Source organism: Narcine bancroftii, chromosome 3 (genome assembly GCF_036971445.1).
Source record: "Narcine bancroftii isolate sNarBan1 chromosome 3, sNarBan1.hap1, whole genome shotgun sequence".
NCBI classification, from domain to species: domain Eukaryota; kingdom Metazoa; phylum Chordata; class Chondrichthyes; order Torpediniformes; family Narcinidae; genus Narcine; species Narcine bancroftii.
Window position 1 is genome coordinate 80,022,679 of NC_091471.1, and position 23,098 is coordinate 80,045,776.

The following is a 23,098-nucleotide window of genomic DNA, read 5'->3' on the forward strand; positions in this document are numbered from 1 at the left end:
TGATTTTACAGTACTTAAATTGAATGCATCTGCTTTTTTCCCCCAATTATTCTCGCTATCAACCTGTTTTATTCCACTAATAACTGTTCCTTTGTTTAGAGAATTAAAACAAACCTTATGTAAAAATAATTTTGTTCTTCTACTTATCTGAATACTCTTATGAGCTGACAATTAACTCTATGCTTCAAATATAATGGATACAATGCTGATGAGACAACAGAAATATCACATGAGATGCCACTGTAGCCTAGAAATTCTTTATGGCCCACAAGGGCATTTTAATTTATCATTGTACAGTCCTAGCATGCTAATGACCATCCTGGTCTTGGCCCCACTGATTTAAAAATCCAATAGTTCCCAAGGTACAAGGCTTTGAGAACTACTAAGTGATCCTTAAGTGTTTTACTTTGCATATTGCATAGCATGCAGTAGATAATGCAGGAGTGGGGCATGAGTTGGAGATCATTATGGAACAAATGTCAATGAGCAGATCGGGATCTAGAGTGGCTGTGAATGATTCATCAATTCTGTTCAACAACATAGAGAGAATGAAAAGTCAGAGTCTGGTGTTGGGTTGATGGCATGGAAAGTTGCTGCATGTATAGGAAAGGTTTACAGCACATGGCTGGGATCTGTTCAGGGGAGGCCCCCCTTAAACGGTACTGCAACGCAGAATCTGGAACCATGTAACTTGCTTTCCCTTAGCTCTAGCCAAGTGCCAGGTGGATGCAGGGAATCAATTGTTGACAAGTGGTGAAAATTGTCATAATTGCAGGAAAGATATTGGCAGTGGTGCATGAACAGTCATCTTCCAGGATTTTCACTGAAGTTCTAATGGAAAACCCAGAACCATTGCAGAAATTCTATATTTGTTTGCAATGTAACTACATTTTGAGGAAAACCAACAAACCAATATTTTGCTTTAATCTCTAGGAGTCTACAAGAATTCATAGTCTTCTGATTAACATATGCTTCTAAAAAAATTATGAATAGAAGAATGGAATTCAAAATACACAAGTTTGTGTTCATTTCAACTAGGCAGGTTTGCTGAAATGATTGAGATTAAACACAAGGGTGGATCCAGCTGTAGATGCAAAGGATTAAAAAAAAAATCTGGAAGCACATTGGTGTCTGCCAATTAAAGGACTTGAATGACTCCACTACCACATGCTGTTGGAAAGATGTCAAGCTGAAGAGAGTGCAGATTAGGGAGAGGTGTTGGGGGGGGTGGGGGGGTGCTGAGCTATAGGGAGAGGTTGTGCAGACCAGCTTTATTCCTTGCAGTGCAAAGAAATAAGGGATGATCTCAGAGATATAAAAAATCATGAGAGGAATAGACTGGGCAAAAGACTCTCTGTATCCACCCAGAATATGGGAATAGCTAATCAGAAGACATAGGTTTAAAGTGAAGCGAGGGAGATTTAACAGGAACCTGAGGCTGGAGGGTGTAAGGAATGGGCTACCAGAGGAGGTTGTTGAACCAAGTATTAAAGAATGTTTAAGAAAAATTGGATGGATACATCTATAGGATAGGTTTAGAGAGATATGGGTCAAATGCAGGCAGTTGGGACTAGTGTGGGTGGGACATATCAGTCAGCATGGGCCTGTGTGACTCTGTTGACGTATATATTTAATATTGGGCTGCTTTCATCTGAATGGTCATATGATTATATTGCCCAATGTCAAACCAAACTTACCTGCACACACACACCCCTTCCCTGAGTTTGAGACTGAAGACACCCTACTCTTTTTCAGGAGCTCATTAGGTAACAGGTCTTTCACTCTCTCAGCTCCACCTGGACAGCTAGGAGCAGAGTCTGAGAGCTTCCAAGATCCACAGGAGCCCCATGTGCTAAAGGACCAAGTCTAAAACAAGTAGAAGGGCAGTGACCATTTCTACTAAGATAGCTATCCTCTAGCCTGAAACACTGCAGAGTGCTGGAATCCATGGTAGGAACCATCAAACAGTAGTTGCTACTGGGGTCCATAACATAAGGAAACTTGGATGCCCTCCTTAGAATTGTCTGAGGTATAATTTTTCCAGATGAAATCAAGGATTCAACTTCTCATGAAGGTTAATATAAAAGATCTTAGATTGAAGATGAAAAGGGATGTTTTTCTGGTGGCTCAAAATGAACTTCCTAAACAAAACAGCTAGCTGCTACACAAGGCAGGCACAAAGTAAATATGAATTCCTGAGGCCTATAGTCACAGAAATGCATATCATAGAAGCAATCCCTTCCACCCACAATTTCCTTCTTTCAAATTATTCAATCTTCCATCAACGAGAAATTGTCTTTTTTTAAAAAAAAAGTTATTGAACTTACAAAATACAGACCAAAAAGCTCAATGAGCATGACACTTACCATGCTTTGGGTGAAGTTAACCACTTCTTGCATCATGTTATCCATTTCAACTTTTACCACTCTACCAAGCTTTGGAAAGCTGACCAGGGTGTATACAATTGCATGATTTTCAATGTTCTCATCATTGGTTACAGCTTTTAAATTTTCAGAGTTGATAAATTTCAGTGTCCCTGGATGAACAGAATTGAGTGAACTCAGTTAAAGATTGTTTCTATAATTGGTTGAATTTAGACCCACCAGTGAAACCACAGATGCTAGTGGTACAAAATTATTTCACTAATATTAAGAAAGTCCACCTGCATGAGAAGATTTCCTCCAATGTCTTTTTACTAAAATTATAAATGCTCAGGTACATTGGGTTGCATCAGGCTTAACACGGTCCACTTGTTGAGCTCAATGGCCAAACTATTCCCACAACCGTACCTACTCTGAAATCCACAAAGGCAAACATCCTCCAGGCATTGCTGCTGTAGCCATCAGATGAAGTGTAGCAATATGTGATTGGCAACTATGCCTCAGGTCCAAGATCCTGAAACCCTGCCTTGGCCTGTTTTTTTGTCAGCTCGGCACTGTCATAAGGAAGTCAGGAGCAAGCCAAGTAGGACTCCACAACTAGCCAGAGGTTTAACATGGAACTCCATGCTTGGAAACAGCATAATCCAGAATAACACAGTTAGCTTAGCAGTTAGCCATCTGTGAGGAGTTTGAATGTTCTCTTCATATCTGCATGAGTTTTCTCTGGGTTCTCTGATTTCATTCCACCTTTCAAAAACATACAGGGATTGTCGGTTAATTGGGATATTTAGGCTGCATGGGCTCATGGCCGGAAGGGCCTGTAACCATGCTGTACCTTTAACTATTTTTAAAAAAATCTAGATTGGAGAGAGCACAGATGAATGGGCAGAAATATAAATTGTGCCTGGGTTGAAGTTCAGAATATTAGAAACCTGTTGCATATTTAATTCACAGTATAATGTTTCACAAAAAGTAGGCCTACGTGAAATTTGGTTAGAATCAATTTTTTACGTTAGAACACCAATAAACATGTACTTTTCAAGCAGGCCCACTCTAAACAAGCTGAACATTTGAAAAAGGTCACAAGCAGAATTGTATCCTGCTGTGCTACAAATGGTCTAAAAATATCTTTTTTTTGCCAAATTGAACAGGCAGAGCCAATTACAGAGCCACCCTTAATTCTATATATTAGACATACATGGGTGGGGGAAATGTATCATGCCTTTCACAATGTAAGGATCTGTTAAAACACATTTCTGCCAATGAATGTCTTTTAAACTGTAGTTAAAATTGTAAATATGATGCATGAACATGAATAATCTCACCTGACTTTTTTTTCCCAGACCAGAGAGAAAAGACCAGGCTCAAATTTATTATCACATCCCAAACATAACACTGGCATTGTTATGTTTGGGATGTACCATTGGCATTGCACTGCAATGCACTAGGTTTCTGAGTGGTGTTTCAATAAATTTTCTTCTAACTTAGAAGCAAGTCCACTATGCTAAGAGCTGCCTAATTATGATTCAACCTCGAAGAGACATAGCAAAATATGATTTCATTAATATTAGAATTACAAATGGCGCCAAAGCAAGCTCCATGACCCCTGATGAACAGGCCTCCTACATGGCCGAGGTTGAGGTGGAGAACATTATCCAAGGTAAATCCAGACAAGGTAGCAGGACCAGACAACATATTACTATTACAGTCTTCCACTCTGTGCAGCTTGCCTCTCCATGGTAGGAAATGGGTCTATCCAAAAGGTCCATTCTCTTTGGGAACCCCTAAAAAGGTCATTTTTTTGGCTACTGGGATAGGAAATCCCATTCCTGTACTTTTTAAATAAACTGCAGAACTCCCTGGGCAACATGAAAGAGATAGCTGGCACAATGAAACTCTTCTGTCTGTACACAGGAAACGAGAGTTCCCCAAGCACATTTACTGGAATGCAATCCCTCACTATGCAATTTGTGAACTATTTTGGTGATGACAAAATGGACCCAATGAAATTACCTCATTGGAGGGAGTGGTGGGGGGGGGAGGGTGAAGGAGGAATAGAGTGGCAAGTGTTATTACTGCTGTATAACTCCTGTGACCTAGGATGGGGTTCTGCAGAGCAGAAGGGTTAGGATTAGGCAGAAGATTAAAAATCAAGGCTTCAAGGATTGTACCTCTGGATTACTCCCCAGTGCCAGGTGCTAGAGCGGTTAGAAATAAAAGGATAGGGTAGATGAATGGGTTTAATACACAAAAGTGTATATTAACAAGTCCTGCTGTGTCCACAGGAGGCATATTTCAGGCCTGATCCCTTTGTTAAGGTATGAGCAAAAAGTAGGCAGGTACCCAAGTAAAAAGGTGGGTAAGGAGGGAAGGAAGGGCAGGGGAGAGGAACACAGGTCAATAGAAGAATGTGTGGCTGAGGAACTAATGCAGAAAAAAGAGATTTGGGTTATTGGACCACTGGAATATGGTGAATGTCTGCCAAGCTGCCTGTCTCCCCTCTGGTGAGCCTTGCTGTACTAACATTGGCTGTGCATTATCTCTACTGTTAAGGACACTCCCCTTGGATATAACTGTATATGCATCTATTGTCTTTCATTATTGTACCATGAGTTTCTGCTAATAAAAGCCATGATTATTGTTTGACCACATCGTCTTTGTCTACTTCATCAACTGGCCCTTCAATTTTATTAGCAGGAATGGATGCAGCACTCAAGCCAGAGCGGCTGATAATCGACCAGTTTGCCCCGAGGGCCAGAGAAATTTTCAACCACTGGATTGCTTGTTTCGATTACTACATGGCTCGAAACAACGTGGTCGATGAGGCGATACAGTGGGGCCATCTGAACTCTCTGATGCGTGAGGTCCCTTTCGCCGTAACGCAAGGAGCTACCAGTCTCTATAGCCCAGGAACGTCTGACTGCTTACTATGTAGCACCATGGAATGTGGTGCTTGCTCGACACCAGTTGCTGACTAGACGCCAGAAACCCGGGGAAAGTGATGCTGCCTATGCACTGGCTCTCGACTCACTGGTAAATGAATGTGATGTCAGGGCAGTCAATGTGCAACAACACCGCAATGCCTTGAAGCTGGATGCTTTTGTCAACGGGATTGACTCCAGTTACATCTGACTGAGGCTGCTGGAGACAGAGCCCTTAACCTGCAGTCACTCTAGCCATAACACTGAGAAGTGCCATGCGGTCCAGTGAAATGATAGAAACTGAAAAGGAAACATCCAGGAGTGCTGGAACCCTGAAGGAAAGAAAAAGGCAAACTCCTGAAAAATGCTACTTCTGTGATAAAAGCTGGCACCCCAGAGAAAAGTGCCTGGCTCAATTTGCTATCTGCAGCTATTGTGAGAAACTCGGCCACTTTGCTAAAGCGTGTAAGGCGAAAAGTACTCCCACTGATAAGAAGAGGAGAAGTACCAAGAAAATGCATCCTGAAACTGCAGGAATGGAAAAGGGGGAATCTTCAGATGACCATGCTGAATTGACTTCAAGTGACAGCGAGGTGAGATCCCCTGTGATAGCTCAATTGACTCCAAAGCTTGGGGGATGTTACAGACTGGAACAGTCGACTATGCAGGGGGAGGTGAATGGTGAGATTCTTGATTGTCTAATAGACTTGGAGAGCACTGACAGCTACATACACGAGAAAGTTGCCAGAGCCTTAAATTTGCTGAGATATCCAGCGAACCGAAAGATATCGATGGTTTGTAGTGAACTGACAAAAACTGTACGGGACAAGTGTAAAGTTACTTTAAATTTGCAGGGACATTGCCTTGCTAATGTGTGGCTCTTTATTATGCCAGATGGAGTTCTGCGCCCCTGTGGTACTGGGGTTAGATATTCAATCTCAGATGAACAGTGTAGTGTTAAATTTCGGTGGACCACTACCCACACTTTTCATCCCCGGCACTAGTTACTGCGGTCTGTCCACATTAAAGATCAAAGCTCCCTCCCTTTTCAGTGATTTATCCCCCGAATGTCAACCAATTGCCACTAAGAGCCATTCTTACAGCAAAAAGGATAGTGAGTTTATCAAAGCTGAGACCCAGAGATTGCTTAAAGAGGGAGTAATTGAACCCAGTAAAAGTAAAAAGGTGGGGAAGGAGATAGGGAAGGGCAGGGGAGAGGAGCACAGGTCAATAGAATATGTGGCTGAGGAACTAATGCAGAAACAAGAGATTTGGGTTCTTGGACCACTGGAGTTTTCTCAAAAAGGTGCAGAAAATATTCACCAAAATGTTAGAAGGACTGGAGGAAAGGCTTGATAGGCTTTGTGTTTTTTTTTTCTCCCCTGGTGCATAGGAGGCCAAAAATTGTATACAATCATGAAAGGTCACATACAAGGAGAGCCCAAAACTAGAGCTACACAGATTTATGGTGAGAGAGGAAAGATTTAATGGGGAAGGGAGATATTTAATAAAAATTGTGGTTTTATGGGGAAAGAGATGCCAGATTAAATGGTAGAGGAAGGTAAAATTGTTATGTTTAAAAGAAATTTTAGTCAGGCATATGGATAGGAAAGGTTTAAGAGGTAAATGGGCCAAACACAGGAAAATGGGACTAGCTCAGGTAGGGCAAATTGGTCAGGATGGATGAGTTTTCCTTTGGGTCTGTTTCTATGCTTTATATGTTGAGGACTCCAAGATTTAATGTGGTAAAGGACATGTTCATTAGAACATCAAATGAAACAGAAGTTAGAGGGAAGGAGAAAGAAATGATGGAATGAGAAGCATTGTACAAACATAAAACATAGTACTGTATAAACAGTCCTGTTGTTTAGAATGACACTAAATACAAGATCACTCTATTTTGCTTGTACACTTTGAAGAGATTGTTTAGTTGATGGAAAGAGTGCAAACTGTGTCTGCTGGGGATGTGCAATCAAGTGGCAAACTGGAAGTTCAATGCACCTCCTTCAAAATATTCCCTTGCACTTATATATTCAGTATTTAGTAAAACAAACCAATAGGGTTCCAAGAATATTTTTTCAATACATTTTTTTTTAACACTGAGATTTTTAAAAGCTGATCAAATAGATACACTTTTGGATAAAAAAGCATGAGCTCAAACTGCAGATGAGCATTTCAAATCTTAAGGTTCAAATAGAGTAGGGGCCCCCAACAACTCTGGAATGGTCAATTAGTGTAGTGAATTTCAGAATGCAGAATCAGCAAGAGCTTCATTCCTGAACACAATTTTATGTAATGAAACAAGAAAGTCTGCAGATGCTGTGGTTGGAGTAAATACACAACAGTGCTGGAGAAACTCGGCACGTCCCAGTCTTGATGAAGGGCTCAGGTCTGAAACATTGGTTATCTATCTTTGCCTCCTATGGGCACTATAGGTCCTGTTGAATTTTTCCAGCACTTTTGACAATTTTATGTATACAAGATTGAAGTCTTTAATTGAATTCCTATTCTTTACAATTGGACCACATGATAAATGAAGCATGCTAGATTATAATAGATCAATAGAATATATTTGCACAAATGCTGGCCAAAACTTGGTTGATTCTGATTGTTATGTGCACTATCTGTTCTTTATTGGCTTATTCTATTCAGCCAAAATTTTGTTGTCAATCTCTTATAATGGTTACTTTGATCTTTTTTTTTTCTGGACACAGGCCTAGAATTTAAGGTTCTCTTTCTCATGGTGCAGCAAACATATACTCTGCAAAACATTAAGATGCAAGGCAAAACAAAGTGGAGTGAGCACACAATGATCTCCTGCATGTGTACACCACCCCCACCTGAGATCATCATCTTTCTAATATTGAGTCTTGTGCCATGACTGGCCCCAGGTTAAAGTCTCAGAAATGGGGCCCAACTCTAAATGTTTATTGTTCATTTCTCTCACCACCAAGTTGTAATGGAGGATTAAAACCATGTACCCAGATGCTTTTTGCTTATGTGGAACTGACGACACTGGGTCCACAAGCAGGTCACCTTACTTTCAGAACTAGCAGATGTAATTAAACTCAGCCATGGGGACTTATCTGAAGATACACTTTGAAATGGAATTCCACTGTGAGGCCCAGGGAAGGCAGTTGTCAAATGCAACACTCTGAAATTGACGAATTGGTCACAACCTGTCTTGCTCGAGAAGTTTTAATAAGTCTTTGTATCTACGAGATAAACCAGGAAATTATAACATCCTGGTTCCATAATAATTAATCTTCTAAATTGTAGAATGTAATGTTCAGTTTTGATTTTGGCTGACAAATATTAGAAGGAGTAGGCGCATGATTAATTGTTTTTGGGGTATATAAGCCTGTGGTCCTGCTGCTGAAGTTTAGACTCTCCGAGGGGTGGGAACACCCCTTGTCAAGAAGGAAGAACAGCCAGAGTCTGAGCAACGTCCCGGTCGGGGGAGGTGGAGAAGCTGCTACCGGCGCCCTGACAACCTACTACAAGTGTGCAGTCGTTGCCTCGCTTTGGCAGTTGGGACCAGTCCAAGCGTTGATAAGTATAGTTGGAAAGGGCTTGCATATTGTAGTGTGAAATCAGCTTTTAAATTAGTAATAAACTTTTGTATAAACTGAACTGCTCTCGGTGTGTGTGTCTATTTTCTTTCGGTAGCTCAAACACTGTGACCAATCTAAAATGAACAAAATGAGAGGTATAAGTTTACCCAAGACAATTGGCGCTGCGAGCAGGATTGGTCTCAAGATGTTTCGCCGAAAGAAAGAGGTGAGCCCTGAGCAGTTCTTGATTCCTGGATGGACTTCCAAAGACGATGGGTTTGGCATGTTGGCCAATACCTTGTCTTTGTTGGGACCACCCATTAGTTGGGATGAGAAGTTAGACTCATCAAGTGCACCTCTGGGAGAGCGGGTTGCCACTCTCCTTCGAGAAAGTAAATTTCCTGATAAAAAGGGAACGCTGACGAATGGTTTTTGGTTGCTGGCCACAGCATTACGCCACTCCGTTCAGCGTGAAGCAGAATTAATTCAAAGAGAAGTAGAATCTCAGTGCAAAAGAAAGCAATTAGAGGAGGAGCTAGAAGTCCTGCGACAATGCTGTTCCATGATGAGCGAGATTGTTCGCACCAGTCAGGACAGAGCCAAAGAATGGGAAGATAAGCATGTCCAAATGATTTGCCGTAATATTAAACTCCGGCAGCAGCTCTGTGCAGATAAGGAAAGGCATGGAGTAGAACCCGATTCATATCGTATTCATGCCATGATAAGGAATGGTGACGATCCTGATGTAATTGAGGATTGGGATGGGAATATCTGGAATGACAATGGTAATAATGCAGATACTCCTCAGCATGTGTCTAACATACTACCCTCTCCATCTGCTGTTCACGCCCGCCCTATAAGGCAGCAGATTTCCCAAACAGACAGAAGGGGGGATGATGTAAGGGTAGAGATGGAAGGGATAGATACCCCGGTTTCCCATGTGGACCCAGGGGAAAATACCCAAACCCCTGCTTATGCTCTATGGCCTACTCCCTCTGTTGGATGGCCTCCACCTCCTCCCCTAGACTGGGTGGAGGACCCTGTGAGCCAAAGTGGGAACAGGGGTCGGAAGGAGTCAATGATCCGTGATTTCTCTGTAAAAGAGCTGGCTGCCATTGGAGATCGATTTAGGCAAAAAGCAGGGGAACATCATCCCCAGCTGCTGAGTCCTCCTGGCCCAGCTGTGCTTTCTGCTCCCACTGCTGCTTCTATCGAGCTGGCTTCTCCTGCTCCAGTTACTCATGATGAGGTAAAACAATGGGTTAAACAGGCTCTTAAAGATAACAATAGCATGTGGTCCTGGAAGCCCCCAAACCCTTCTGAAGCCTGAAGGTGTGGGCAGGATTCCCGTGTCTACTCCATCGAGACACGGCGCACACACGGGGATCCGCGGCCCTACATACCGTTAACAATCCACTGGGGTGGGGGTAATGATCGCCAATACTTGGCTTTGGTCGACACCGGTGCAGAGCACTCGGTGATTCCTGGTAATCCCAACCTCTGGACTGGACCGGCCTTTCGAATAGAGGGGTTGGGAGGAGCGGTCACCCTGGCAAAGGAAATAAAAGTCTGTGCCATGGTGGGTGATAGCCCTTCCCCTGTCTGGTTACATGCCCTGGTGGCTGCTACTGACGAGTGTATCCTGGGTATTAATATGTTGGCCGGTATGGCCCTTAATACTAGCCAAGGGGGATTTGAATTTGGAATTCGAACTATTACAAAAAAACTAGTAGTGGGTCAGGTTAAGTGGGATCCTGTGATGGTGCCAGCCCCCATGAAACCAGTGTGCATTCCACAATATCGTCTCCCTGGGGGGCAGGAAGAGATTACTGCCACCATCGATGCTCTGCAAGAAGAAGGGGTAGTGAGGCCCGCAACGTCGCCCTTTAATAGCCCTGTTTGGCCGGTCCAGAAGCCGGACGGCTCCTGGAGAATGACAGTTGATTATCGTTTTTTGAACAAACATGCCCCACCACTTGCTTCAGCAGTTCCGGACATTGTCACCCTTATTGAAAACATTGCTACTGGGAACTCAGGAACATGGTATGCTGTCATTGATCTTGCTAACGCCTTCTTCAGTATTCTTATAGCTGAGGACTCACAGGATCAGTTCGCCTTTACCTGGAAGGGGCGCCAGTATACCTTCACCCACCTTCCAGTATCGCCTTCCCTCTCAATTCACCATTATATTGATGATGTGGCCTCCTGGAGCCTCTGGCAGAAACAAGAGGGTCGCCGAGTCCCACTGGGATTCTGGTCACGTACCATGCCTGAGGCTGCCACTCGTTATTCTGCTTTTGAACAACAGTTACTAGCCTGTTACTGGGCCCTGCTAGAGACTGAAAGAATGACAGGCGATGCAGATGTTCAATTGCGACCTGCACTTCCTATAATGAATTGGGTCCTGGCTAATGATGCTAATCTAAAGATCGGGCGGGCTCAGCAGTCTTCTATTGTTAAATGGAAGTGGTATATTCAGAGTCGTGCGACCAGAGGGCCTGAAGGGGTGGGCCGCGTACACGAACAGGTGGCTTACCATCCCAGGTCAGGAACTCACTTATCGGAGGAGGGGGATGGTGGCTCCAGTCAGTATGCTGAGTTGAAGGCAGTCACTTTACCACTAGATCCCCATGATCACCCTCTTCGCCTGTTTACTGATTCCTGGGCTTTGGCTAATGGACTTGTGGTATGGATGCCTGATTTGCAAAAGAACAACTGGATGATACATGACCGCCCAGTATGGGGCAAAGAGTTGTGGCAGCTGTTGTGGGATGCTTCCCACCATCGTGAGATAACCGTTTATCACATTGATGCCCATACCAATATGGCGACTAACATGGCTCAACATAATGCAGTAGCAGATCAGCTTGCCACTATCAGCTGTGCTGATACCGTCCCCCTGGCTCGATGGGCACATGAACAGAGTGGTCATTTGGGGGAGAAGGGATCAGCTATGTGGTCCCGTACACATGCTTTATCCGTCCATCAGGATGATGTCCGCATGGTCATACGTACATGCCCAGAATGTCAGCTTGTGAAGTTCCATACCGTTCCACCTGGTCCACATGGCCGAATAAAACGGGGTGCTCACTCAGCTGCGGTCTGGCAAATTGATTACATAGGCCCCATGCTAGACTGTATGGGTAAATATTACATCCTAGTAATGGTTGACACCTTTTCGGGCCTGGTTTTTACTTTTCCCACCAAGACGGCTGACCAAGCTAGCACTATCCAAGGACTAAACCATTTGATTTATCGTTATGATGTTCCAGAGGAGATTCACTCTGATAATGGCTCGCACTTCTCCGGGAAAGCAATCTGTGATTGGGCAAATGACAACGGTATTTTATGGGTCCACCATATTCCTTATTACCCGCAGGCTGCCGGGTTAGTTGAACAAATGAACGGCTTACTGAAGGAACAAATTCGTTTGGAAACATCACTGGGGACCCAGAAGGGATGGTGCCATGTGCTGCAGCAGGCAGTCGACAATTTGAATCATCGCCCTTTAAAAGGAGGTACACCTTTCTACCGACTTCTTCACGCTCCTGAATTACAGCCTATTCCAGAGGAATAACAGTCATTGCCCCCCATCCCCGAACTAGAGAATGTTGGACAAAAGGTATGGGTGGCACCACCAGGTAGTGGCCCTCCTGTAAAAGGGGAAATAGTGACACCTGCCCAGGGTAACACTCGGTGGGTAGCTATTGAGGGACAGGATGATTTAGTCTGTTTAAACACTGAACGCTTATGGTATCGTGAGTGACATGTGTCAGGCTTCTTTGTTCCAGGTTCACCATTTTACACTCCTGGTGATCTGGCTTAACAGCTGCTTTGATGCCAGCAATTGGATTTGTAATGTCGAGGACGTTCCAAGGGAGTTCCCCGTGGGAAACACGGTCCGATGCATTACACCAAGGAAGTCCTCGGTCACCAGCCTCAAGTGCAGCTTATATAAATATGTTATTGTTCAGCATGTTTCAAAATCTGTTCGTGAGCTCCAGTACCTGGGTATTGTGGCCAACAAGGATAATTTGAGCCTTGGTTGGAATCCTTTCTCATGGCTAACTGCTACATTTGGGGGAGTGGGCCACACTATCCTCCGTTGGTTGCTCGCGTCATTGCTTATCTTTGTAATTGTTGTTTTGATTTCTCTTTTTTCGCTCCCTCTGTACTCAAATACTGGTTAGGCCTCGCAAATGACAGATTGTGACCAAGGGGTGGAATGTAATGGAGGATTAAAACCATGTACCCAGATGCTTTTTGCTTATGTGGAACTGACGACACTGGGTCCACAAGCAGGTCACCTTACTTTCAGAACTAGCAGATGTAATTAAACTCAGCCATGGGGACTTATCTGAAGATACACTTTGAAATGGAATTCCACTGTGAGGCCCAGGGAAGGCAGTTGTCAAATGCAACACTCTGAAATTGACGAATTGGTCACAACCTGTCTTGCTCGAGAAGTTTTAATAAGTCTTTGTATCTACGAGATAAACCAGGAAATTATAACATCCTGGTTCCATAATAATTAATCTTCTAAATTGTAGAATGTAATGTTCAGTTTTGATTTTGGCTGACAAATATTAGAAGGAGTAGGCGCATGATTAATTGTTTTTGGGGTATATAAGCCTGTGGTCCTGCTGCTGAAGTTTAGACTCTCCGAGGGGTGGGAACACCCCTTGTCAAGAAGGAAGAACAGCCAGAGTCTGAGCAACGTCCCGGTCGGGGGAGGTGGAGAAGCTGCTACCGGCGCCCTGACAACCTACTACAAGTGTGCAGTCGTTGCCTCGCTTTGGCAGTTGGGACCAGTCCAAGCGTTGATAAGTATAGTTGGAAAGGGCTTGCATATTGTAGTGTGAAATCAGCTTTTAAATTAGTAATAAACTTTTGTATAAACTGAACTGCTCTCGGTGTGTGTGTCTATTTTCTTTCGGTAGCTCAAACACTGTGACCAATCTAAAATGAACAAAATGAGAGGTATAAGTTTACCCAAGACACAAGTCCCTCCAGCATCTCAGTTTGTTATAGATTACAGCATCTGCAGTTATTGCGTTCACAAAGTGTGGGGTGATCAGTGAAGAAGAAATCACAACATCTAGGTCCAATGTGCAGAGCCTAAAAAGCCTGCAATCAATTGGGAAACAACCCACCATAATGTTTAAAAATTTCTGAGGACTGAAAACTGGCTCCATCATTAGAACAGGGCAGCACAACTAATGAAGGAACTGTCTTTTAGCTAGAGAGATGAGAATCCAATCCTGGCCTCTGGATGCTCTCTATATAGAGTTTGCATGTTTGCTCTGTAGCTGTATCAATTTCTCTTGGGTGCCTGGTTTTCAAGTACAAGTTTATTACCATCCAATTGTAAAAGTATAACTGTACAAGACAACGTTCCTTTGTCCTCAGTGCAAAAACATGCAAATACACAGAAACAACACGCAGTACCTATATATACATATATAAAAAATAAATATTGTTAAATAAATAGTAGTCTTGGAGGGCTTGTAATGAGCAGTTCATCAATTGTTCAGCAGTCTCATTGCTGTGGGAAGCTGTTTCTTAGCCTGATACTTGTGTATCTCTTTCCTGTCAGGAGTAGCTGGAAGATGCTACGCACGGGGTCATAGGACTCCTTAACAATTTAGCAAGCCCTTTTCGATAACTATCCCAGTTGTCGATAAGTGGTTGGGGGTGGGGGGAAGAGACAGACACCAGTGATCCTCTCCTCCATGCTGTTCTTCTTATAGTCCTGTGGATTGACCTCCAATCCAATTCTTTACAGCAGTGGTTCTCAGCATTTTTCTTTCCACTCACATACCACTTTAAGTATTCCTTATGCCATCAGTGCTCTGTGATTAGTAAGGGATTGCTTAAGGTGGTATGTGAGTGGGAAGGGAAGGTTGAGAATCACTGCTCTAGACCCAATTGTTACTGAAATATTTTGCTTGAGAAAAATTGTCATTGGCCCATTTCCTTTGGAGTTATGAAACCGTGGACATAACAAGTCAATCAGATATGATTAAACAGTGGTTTTCAAACTTTTCTTTCCACCCACATACCACCTTAAGTAATCCCTTAGTAATCACTGAGCACCTATGCATAGGGAATTCTAAAAGTGGTATGTGAGTGGAAAGATAAAGGATGAGAACCACTGATCTACAGCAACCTTACCACACCGAGCACACCATATGCAGCTGAACAGGATGCTCTCAATTAGAGCTCCTGTAGAGAATTGACATTATGGTGACTGTAAGCCATGTCTACTTCAGTCTTCTCAGAAAGTGCACTTGCTGTTGCATCTTCTTGAAAAATAAAGAAATGTGTGTCTAGGATAGGTCACTTGTTAAGTGGACTCAGAGGAACTTGGTGCTCTCTATACTACTGAGTCATTAATGTATTGTGGAGGGTTCTCCTGAAGTGCACAATCATCTCCTTCGTCTTGTTCACATCCCGACTCAGGTTGCTCTTCTCGCACCATTTCACGAGATTTTCCTCCTCTTCTGTGTCGTGCGACTCGTCATTGTTGCTGATGAGGCAAACTTCTGCTGTGTATTCTGCAAATGATGACTCTTTTGGAGCTAGATCTGGTGTTTTAAGGAGGTTGAGTCCTAACAAGGACAGCTTCTCCACCAGCCTTTAGGGAATTAATGTATTAAGCACCAAGATGGTCAATGAGCAGCAGCCTGGCATATGAGGCATTGATCTCCAGGTGGGTGAGGATGAGTAGAGGAACAGTTCCACCTATAGGCGTATTGAAATGGGTCCAATGACTCCAACAGGTGCGCTTTGATGAACAGAAGTTCATAGCATTTCATAATGGTGAAGACCAGTGCCACTTGGCAGTAGTCACTGAGGCCTGTTACTGTTGCCCTCTTTGGTAGTGGATTGATGGTGGCTATCTTGAAACCCACGTTCTAAGTACAGGCCGGTAGCTAGGTTATTTGGCCACTGTAAATTGTGCATTGATGAAGAGAAGATCTAGAAAGAATTAATGGGAAAGTAGAGAAAATAATAATACAATTGGGAATGAATTGATGTGGACTCTGGGCTGAGCCTATTTCAGTACCATAGGAGTCAAAGGATCTGATTTCCTGATCGGGGAAATTGCAGCCAAAAATGAACAAGCCATTATAAATGTCCAATAATCTGTAAAGTTGGAAACAGAAATTATGCCAAATTAACACTAGCCGAAGTTGCACAATTCCCCATGAATACAGTAACAATGTTTACTTATATAGCACCTTTTACATGATAATCTGTTTCAAAGGAGTATTACCAAACAGAATTTGACACTGAGCCACACAATGGAGCAGATTATCAAAGGCTTTGATTTTAAAACAGAAGGTAATTTTATTTTTTTTTTAAAAAGGGGATTATACGGCAGAAAGGAAATTCAAGATCTCAGGAGCCTTGGCAGGGGATAGTCAGCTGCCCCTTAAGGAGAAATAAAAATATAGGTTAGCACAAGATTTACTTGTGTCTGTTCTACAAACTTATTTAGACTTTAACAGAGGCTTCAGTCTACAGAAATAGAGAGGGGTGAGAAATTAATGACCTTTTAAATCAGGATCAAGCAGATCACAAACACACAGATGATGGGTGAAAGGGACTAGCTGAAAGTCAGTGCAAAAAATTAAAACATTGTGGCAAAGTTTGTGTTTTCGGAGAGTGGCAAGTAAGTCCTTTGAAATAAGTCCGGAGGTAACCAAGTTTCAACTGAGGCTGGTTGCAGGAAGAGCACATTAAGAAGGGGTAGGTAGTCTCTTTTGTTGATAGAATAGATATGTGGTGAGAAGCTCATCTTTGAATCATGTGCAATCTGAACTATTTGATGGATTTTTGTGATCATTGCCAGAGAAAAGGATGGTGTTTATTAGGAAGTAAAGTTTCAGCAGAAATGCAAAACAAGGTCTTCCTTAAAATATGTTGGACTCAAGTTTTGCTCATTCACATTAGATGCCCAGCAACTATTATACTGGATTACAGATAGCAGAAGGTTTGAAATAGATTCTGGAATGCTGAACTGAATGGTTCCATGTGGAAATGATTGCTGTACTTTAATATTATGTCGGGTTGAGAGACTGAAAATTATCTTTTGGAAGCAGGAAGGAAATTCTTCATAAGTGATTCTCTGACTCCAACTAGATCTATAAAAATGAAGTCAAGCAAGTGGATCTGATGTCATTTAACCAGATAACAGAAACAAGCCAGAGGAGAAAGATGGGGTGGTCAGCTTTGTCAAATTTTACAGACAGGTAAGGAGCAAATAGCTTCCCATGGTGGTAATCACATTGAATGTCATTGATTACTTTAATGGGGTGGAAATCTGATTGGAGAGAACCAAATTAAAAGTACTGGAAAAGATTGGCCATGATTTTAGGAGGTTTCAGCACATTTAAGGTTTTTTTTTGAAAGGGAATATTGGTTGAAAATGGCAGAGTTTAAAAATGTGAAGTTTGGAGCAGAAACAGAACATAGGCAGTTTTATAATGGAAGAACATAGATTGATAGGAAACTAAATATAACTATCTGTGATTGCTTAAAATGGTCAATAATGAATTGACATCTGCTTTTGTTTTTATTATTGAAGTCTATTGAAACAGCTATCAGAAGAGATGTGAAACTTTCCAAAGACATTATTAACATTGTCAAATAATGTCCAGGCCTTTATCTTTCTTAAATTACTGTTTTAATTCTACTATCTTATGTTATTATGTACATCATAAAAATGCCCAAAATCCCTCAATTTACCAAAATGAAACAACCACAGAGAATTTATGAATTCTAAGTGATATCTGCATGGGGCATCAGTAATCTGTCCATGAATCTTTGTGGAATTCAGTCTGTTAATGTAGATACAACAACACTTCAGAAAAATTCACAAAGGAACAAGTGACATTCTTTGATTCTAGATAGCAATGCCTCTCTGACACAGCTTCCCTTGATGTCAACAGTTTAGTAAGAGAAAAAATTTAAATACGTAATTCTGCTCGAAATTGTTCACAATCCAGTCATCCTAATGGAAAATGCAAGGCAGTGGTTTGAAATAAGATCCAGCACAAATGATGAACCCCCCCAATGTGGAATAGCACATAATAATAGCACATAATGAGCTTGCACGTAATGAAGTGGAGTGACTTGTTTGGTAGTCTGTTGAATTGCCAGAGACAGAAGGGGAGAAGATTGGAGCAGCTATATGTTTAAACATCTTCTGGATGGTGTCAAGCAATCAAAAAAATCAATTCCAAATCCAAAATGAACAAATTTGGAAGCATACTGATCAGAATACACAATCACAATACAATGCTGTCCATACGGGCAAAAAAAATTGGAAAGTTACGGGTGAATTCTACATTGAATTTAAATCTCACCATCATGTTGATATCGAGTATTAAAGAATGAAATGCAGTCATCTTCAAATATTTAAACATATTGATGGCTTTGGAAGAGGCAAGGGCAAGGAATGTGGGAAGGGACTAAACTTTTCAATATTCCTCTCACTTCAAAATGGTGAAATTTTGTCCCCTAGACATCTGAAATATCTTGTTGTTCAGGCAATAGACTACACACAAAGAACACTAAGTGCTACTTCAGGACAGGAGATATCCGAAAATACACCATGAGCTTTGTAATCAACTGCTGACAATGGTCTTGCTAGTGGTCTATAATGCTAAGATCTCTCAAAACCTTCAATTGTCAATTTAATCAGGACCTCCTGCCAATTTTTGATTCAACCCATAGGGCTATCCACAGGCTTGAGTCCCCGATGCCTCTGTCACTCACCCCGTAACCCAGCCAACCACATGCTGGAGTCCACAACAAAATACCTCACAAGGTTCTATCCATTAGCATCATTGGCCACCTCAGAACATTCAAACCAGAGTAAAAGCAAGTAATCCTCAATCCTGAGAGATTGCTCAAGACCTATCACCCTCCTCTTTTCCAACTACATTAGACCACATCGGGCCTCAAATATACCTGCAGATACAGTTCAGAGACTTCCAGCAACACCAGTTCACAAAAGCCCACTGCACATTGTTTCCAAGTGCTGAAGTGGCAATGCAACTCTGCAGAAGTTGCAACCTTAATAAGAAGGATGTTTTACAATGAGCCTGCCATTGCCTAGGCTGCTGAAGTTGCAAGTTAGAATGTAAGTGTCCCTTTAAACCAAGGAGCCTCACCAGAAATGAGTGTTATGGAAACCTGGGTTGGTCTGTAATTGACCAAAGACAGGCACAGCAATTGGAAAACAATGCTGCATATAAGAAAGCAGCAGTTTCCCCAAATGGTGGTGCAAATGAATCAAGACTTCACTTATGAATCTCTGGGAGTCATCTACTGCATACAGTTCTCCAGTTACGGCCTTCTCTACATTGGAGAGACAGGACAAAGACTTGGAGATTGCTTCGTTGAGCACCACGCCATGGATCTCCCAGTGGCCAACCATTTAAATTCTGCACCCCACTCCTGCGCTGACATGCCTGCCCATTGCCTCATGCACTGTCAAACCAGGGCCATCCATAAATCAGTGGGGCAACACCTAATATTCTGTCCAGGTAACATGGGGCTAATGACAACAGTGAATATATTCATTTCAGTTATCTTGGGGCACTAGGGTGTTTTTTTTAAAAAAACATTCAAACAAGGCACAAGCTGGTTAAATAAGCAATTTGCTTTTCCAAGAAAACTAAGTTACTGTACTGGGTTTATACAAAGCCTTCCCCTATAATCACAGATCTACAGCAGAGCAAGTACATATTATAGCCAGTATGTAATTAGTTTATTACTCAGGATCCAAGAAATATGCAATTCAAAAAGCTGGGAATCTTAAAACATAAATTGTTCCAGACCTTACTGAAACTTGTGCCAAAGAAATGATACTTCTATCTCATTTTAAATTGGAGAAAATGACAGTGTAAATGGCTTGTGGTGTACAAGATTTTCCAAGGATATTTATGTGATTTTGTTCAAATCATTACAGTTAAAAGCTAATTATAATGATTCTACTTTCATTCAAAACAGTGTGATTTGAATATCATGGATTTGTGCCAATATTTTTCTAACTAGCAGGTATGTCAGTTATGAAATGCACAGGTGACTATAATACCATGTTAAAATTCTCCCAATTATTAATCAGTTAATAAATGTATTCAAAGAGACAGTCTTTCCATGATATCCTTCTTAAAACCATCAGTTTCTGTTTCTGATTTTTCAAATTAAAATACATAGTCCTAGTGTCCCAAATGGATGAAGGGTGGCGATGAATGCAGAATGTGGCAGAGAGATTGCAGTTCAGGTAAATGGCTGATGAGCAGTGCTTTGTAATAAGGACACTCTTCAGGCTATTTGCTTTTCTGGAAGACAGGAATATCAGAGGGACATTGGAAAGTTCAGAAGTGCAAGGATCACACAATGGTGCAGGAGTTAGTGCTGTTGCAGCATAGCTCCAGTGGACAGGTTTTATCCTGACTTATGATGTCATGGAAAACTAATAATCTACATGCAGCTCCTGAGATTCCATAGGTTTCCTCTCACACCAGCTAATGTAAATGGCTGATGGGGGGATTTGATTGGTATGCGATGGAAAATAAGTTTTAAGAACAAACTGGGTGGGGGGGGGGGGGGTGGGTCAGTGGGTAAGAGAATGGGATTGATGGGAATGTAATGAGAACTGACAATAGATTCAATAAAAATAATATGAAGAACGTGAACCAGCAGAGGTTAGTTCAGGAGGCTCAATACATTTGAGGCTTAAAGACACTGTGGTGCAGGGATGAGGAATTAAGTGTAATGTTGCGAGTGGGGGGGGGCGGGGTAAGTGGAAGGACAGGTTGATCCATAATTTAAACATACAGCACAGTAACAGGCCCTGCTTTCCCACAAGCCTATACCTCCCAAATACTCCAATTAGCCTACAATCCCCGTAAATTTTGAATGGTAGGAGGAAACTGGATCACCCAGGGAAAACTCAAATAGACACAGGAAGAAGAATCAAACTCCTTACTGACAGCACTGGATTCAAACCCAAATCGCTGGTGCAGTAATAGCATCAAGCTATTAAGTAAGTGACTTCACTTACAAGAAATTCTAAATTTCTGTTGATTATTAACTAATACTATGCACTAACAAAAATAAACCAATTAATGTTAAACTACATGAAATAATTATTTCCTTCCATTCCTCAAACACCTGTCAGAGGGGTTTAAAAGATTCTTTGCTTTTTTTTACAAATTCAGAATTATAGAATTTAAAAGTTTGTTTGAAAGCTTCGATTTTGTTATATTTTCTGGGGCTTGGAGAAAGGTTGCATTTCATTTATTTCCAAGGTTGTATATTACCATATTTTGGTATGTATGGTACATATTTAACAAGAGAGAAGAAATCTCCAAATACTGATGAAGTAGAAAAACAACCAAAATATTTATGAATTTTCTCTTAAATTGGTTATCAACTTATCTGTTTGCATAGATTCAAACAGGGAGTTTGAAACAGTACAGTTGATATGACTCAGTTCCAACTCCTAAATCCATTTGTTTGAAAAACATTCATACTGTAGAAAGTATACTATTTGAATGGCCTGATTTGGAAATTTAAATGCTCATTAATGCAGAAGACTGCATTAGGAGGCACACCTAGACAGACTCATCACGGGTACTGTCCTCCCATTTAATGAAAGCACCCATGTGAGATTTTTCTCAAGAGGGCAGTCAACATCACAGAGGACTCCCATCACCCTGATCACTGCTCACTGCTCCCTTAAGGCAGAAGATACAGAATCCAGAGGTCCAGCAACTCCAGGATCAAGAAATAGTTTTACCCAACAACTATCAGGTTCCTAAACCTCCCGGTAGTATCATGTCCCTCACCATAAACTACTCCAGGATCATCAAAAGATCTGCCTGCACTACTGAAACATCACTGCTTTTTCTTTCAAAAACTGCAACTGTGAATAACTATCCTTTGATATTTATCATCTCTTTTGCTGTCTTGCCATGCTTTGTTAATTTAATCTATACTATTGAAATAGGTCTATCTTGCGTAACTGTTGGCTGCAGCAAGTAAAGATTTGCATCTGACCATTGGACTTGCATATATGACAATAAACTGACAAGAATATTTTTGATGAGATTTTCTTGCACTGTGGTGTTTCTCTAGTGTCTAGCTCACACAAATGATGTCAACAATAATACAAAACAGTTTAAAGAGCTGGACACCATTCTCCTTTATACAAAGAGTACAGCATATTTCTCTGTAACTCAAATCTTAGTTAAATTGACTCAAACCATGATCCTGTTCACCACAATCCAAATAGTTTCAACATATCTTCCTCAAAAGTCAGTAGCCAAAAATATAAGAAACCTTATCAATAAATAAGTGCCTAGGTGTTCATCAGATATAAAATGAGTAAGGGAAACAACCAAATAATGACATTTAACAGTTTTTAAAAACATAGAAATCCCACAATATTGCCATAAAGAAAATCTGGCATTAAGCCAGCTTTGGTCATTTACAATGAACCAAACAAAGCCAGCATAATGCCGGGACAGTGTGTCATTTTACTCAGCAAGCTGGCTTTCCGGGAGCAAAAGAGATGGGACATATAACAGAATAGTTTAGGTGTCTCATGTCACGTATAACATACTGCATTTGAAGATATGTTAGATCCACTTTTCCCACCCCCCCCAAAAAAAAGGCTCAAAAATATTCCACTGATCTTGTATGTGAAGTTGAAATTAGGGCTGTAAGGAGGGGGGGGGGAGGAGAGGGGGGCAGTGGGTCAGAGTGGGGGCTGGTGGCGGTCTGTCACGAGGCTTTCCTGGCAATCTGCCGTCAGTCCATATATAACCATATTACAATTACAGCACAGAAACAGACCAGTTCGGCCCTTCTAATCCATGCCAAACACCTTTTGCACCTAGTCCCATTGACCTGCACCCGCCCCATAACCCTCCACACCTCTCTCATCATATTGAGAAAGTGTCAGGTGATGAGTCTGGACACACAAGGGTTTGCAATCAAATGTTACTTTTATTAAAAATGTGACAGATTATGTTATATTTTATATTGTATATAGTTATGTTTTAAAGGACAAAAATTGTGGCAGTTTTTTTTAAGTGTAGGTCACAAACAAGTACTTCACAACACAGATCTAATTTAAAATGCCAGAGCTCCTCTCAAGCCAGACAGTCCAGGCTCCGAGTGCCTTTGCAAAAACTTTGAAGAATGCCTATAAGGACTT

At 41.7% G+C, this 23,098-nt stretch overlaps 1 protein-coding gene across 1 annotated transcript in view; it reads right to left on the bottom strand.

Annotated features, from left to right (window-relative positions):
- Window positions 1-23,098, bottom strand: part of cspg4ba (chondroitin sulfate proteoglycan 4ba) — a 121,382-nt gene that overhangs the window by 13,343 nt on the left and 84,941 nt on the right. The window contains exon 8 of the mRNA XM_069924347.1: window positions 2,367-2,536. Coding sequence (XP_069780448.1) covers window positions 2,367-2,536 — 170 coding nt within the window. The remainder of the gene's footprint in view (window positions 1-2,366; window positions 2,537-23,098) is intronic.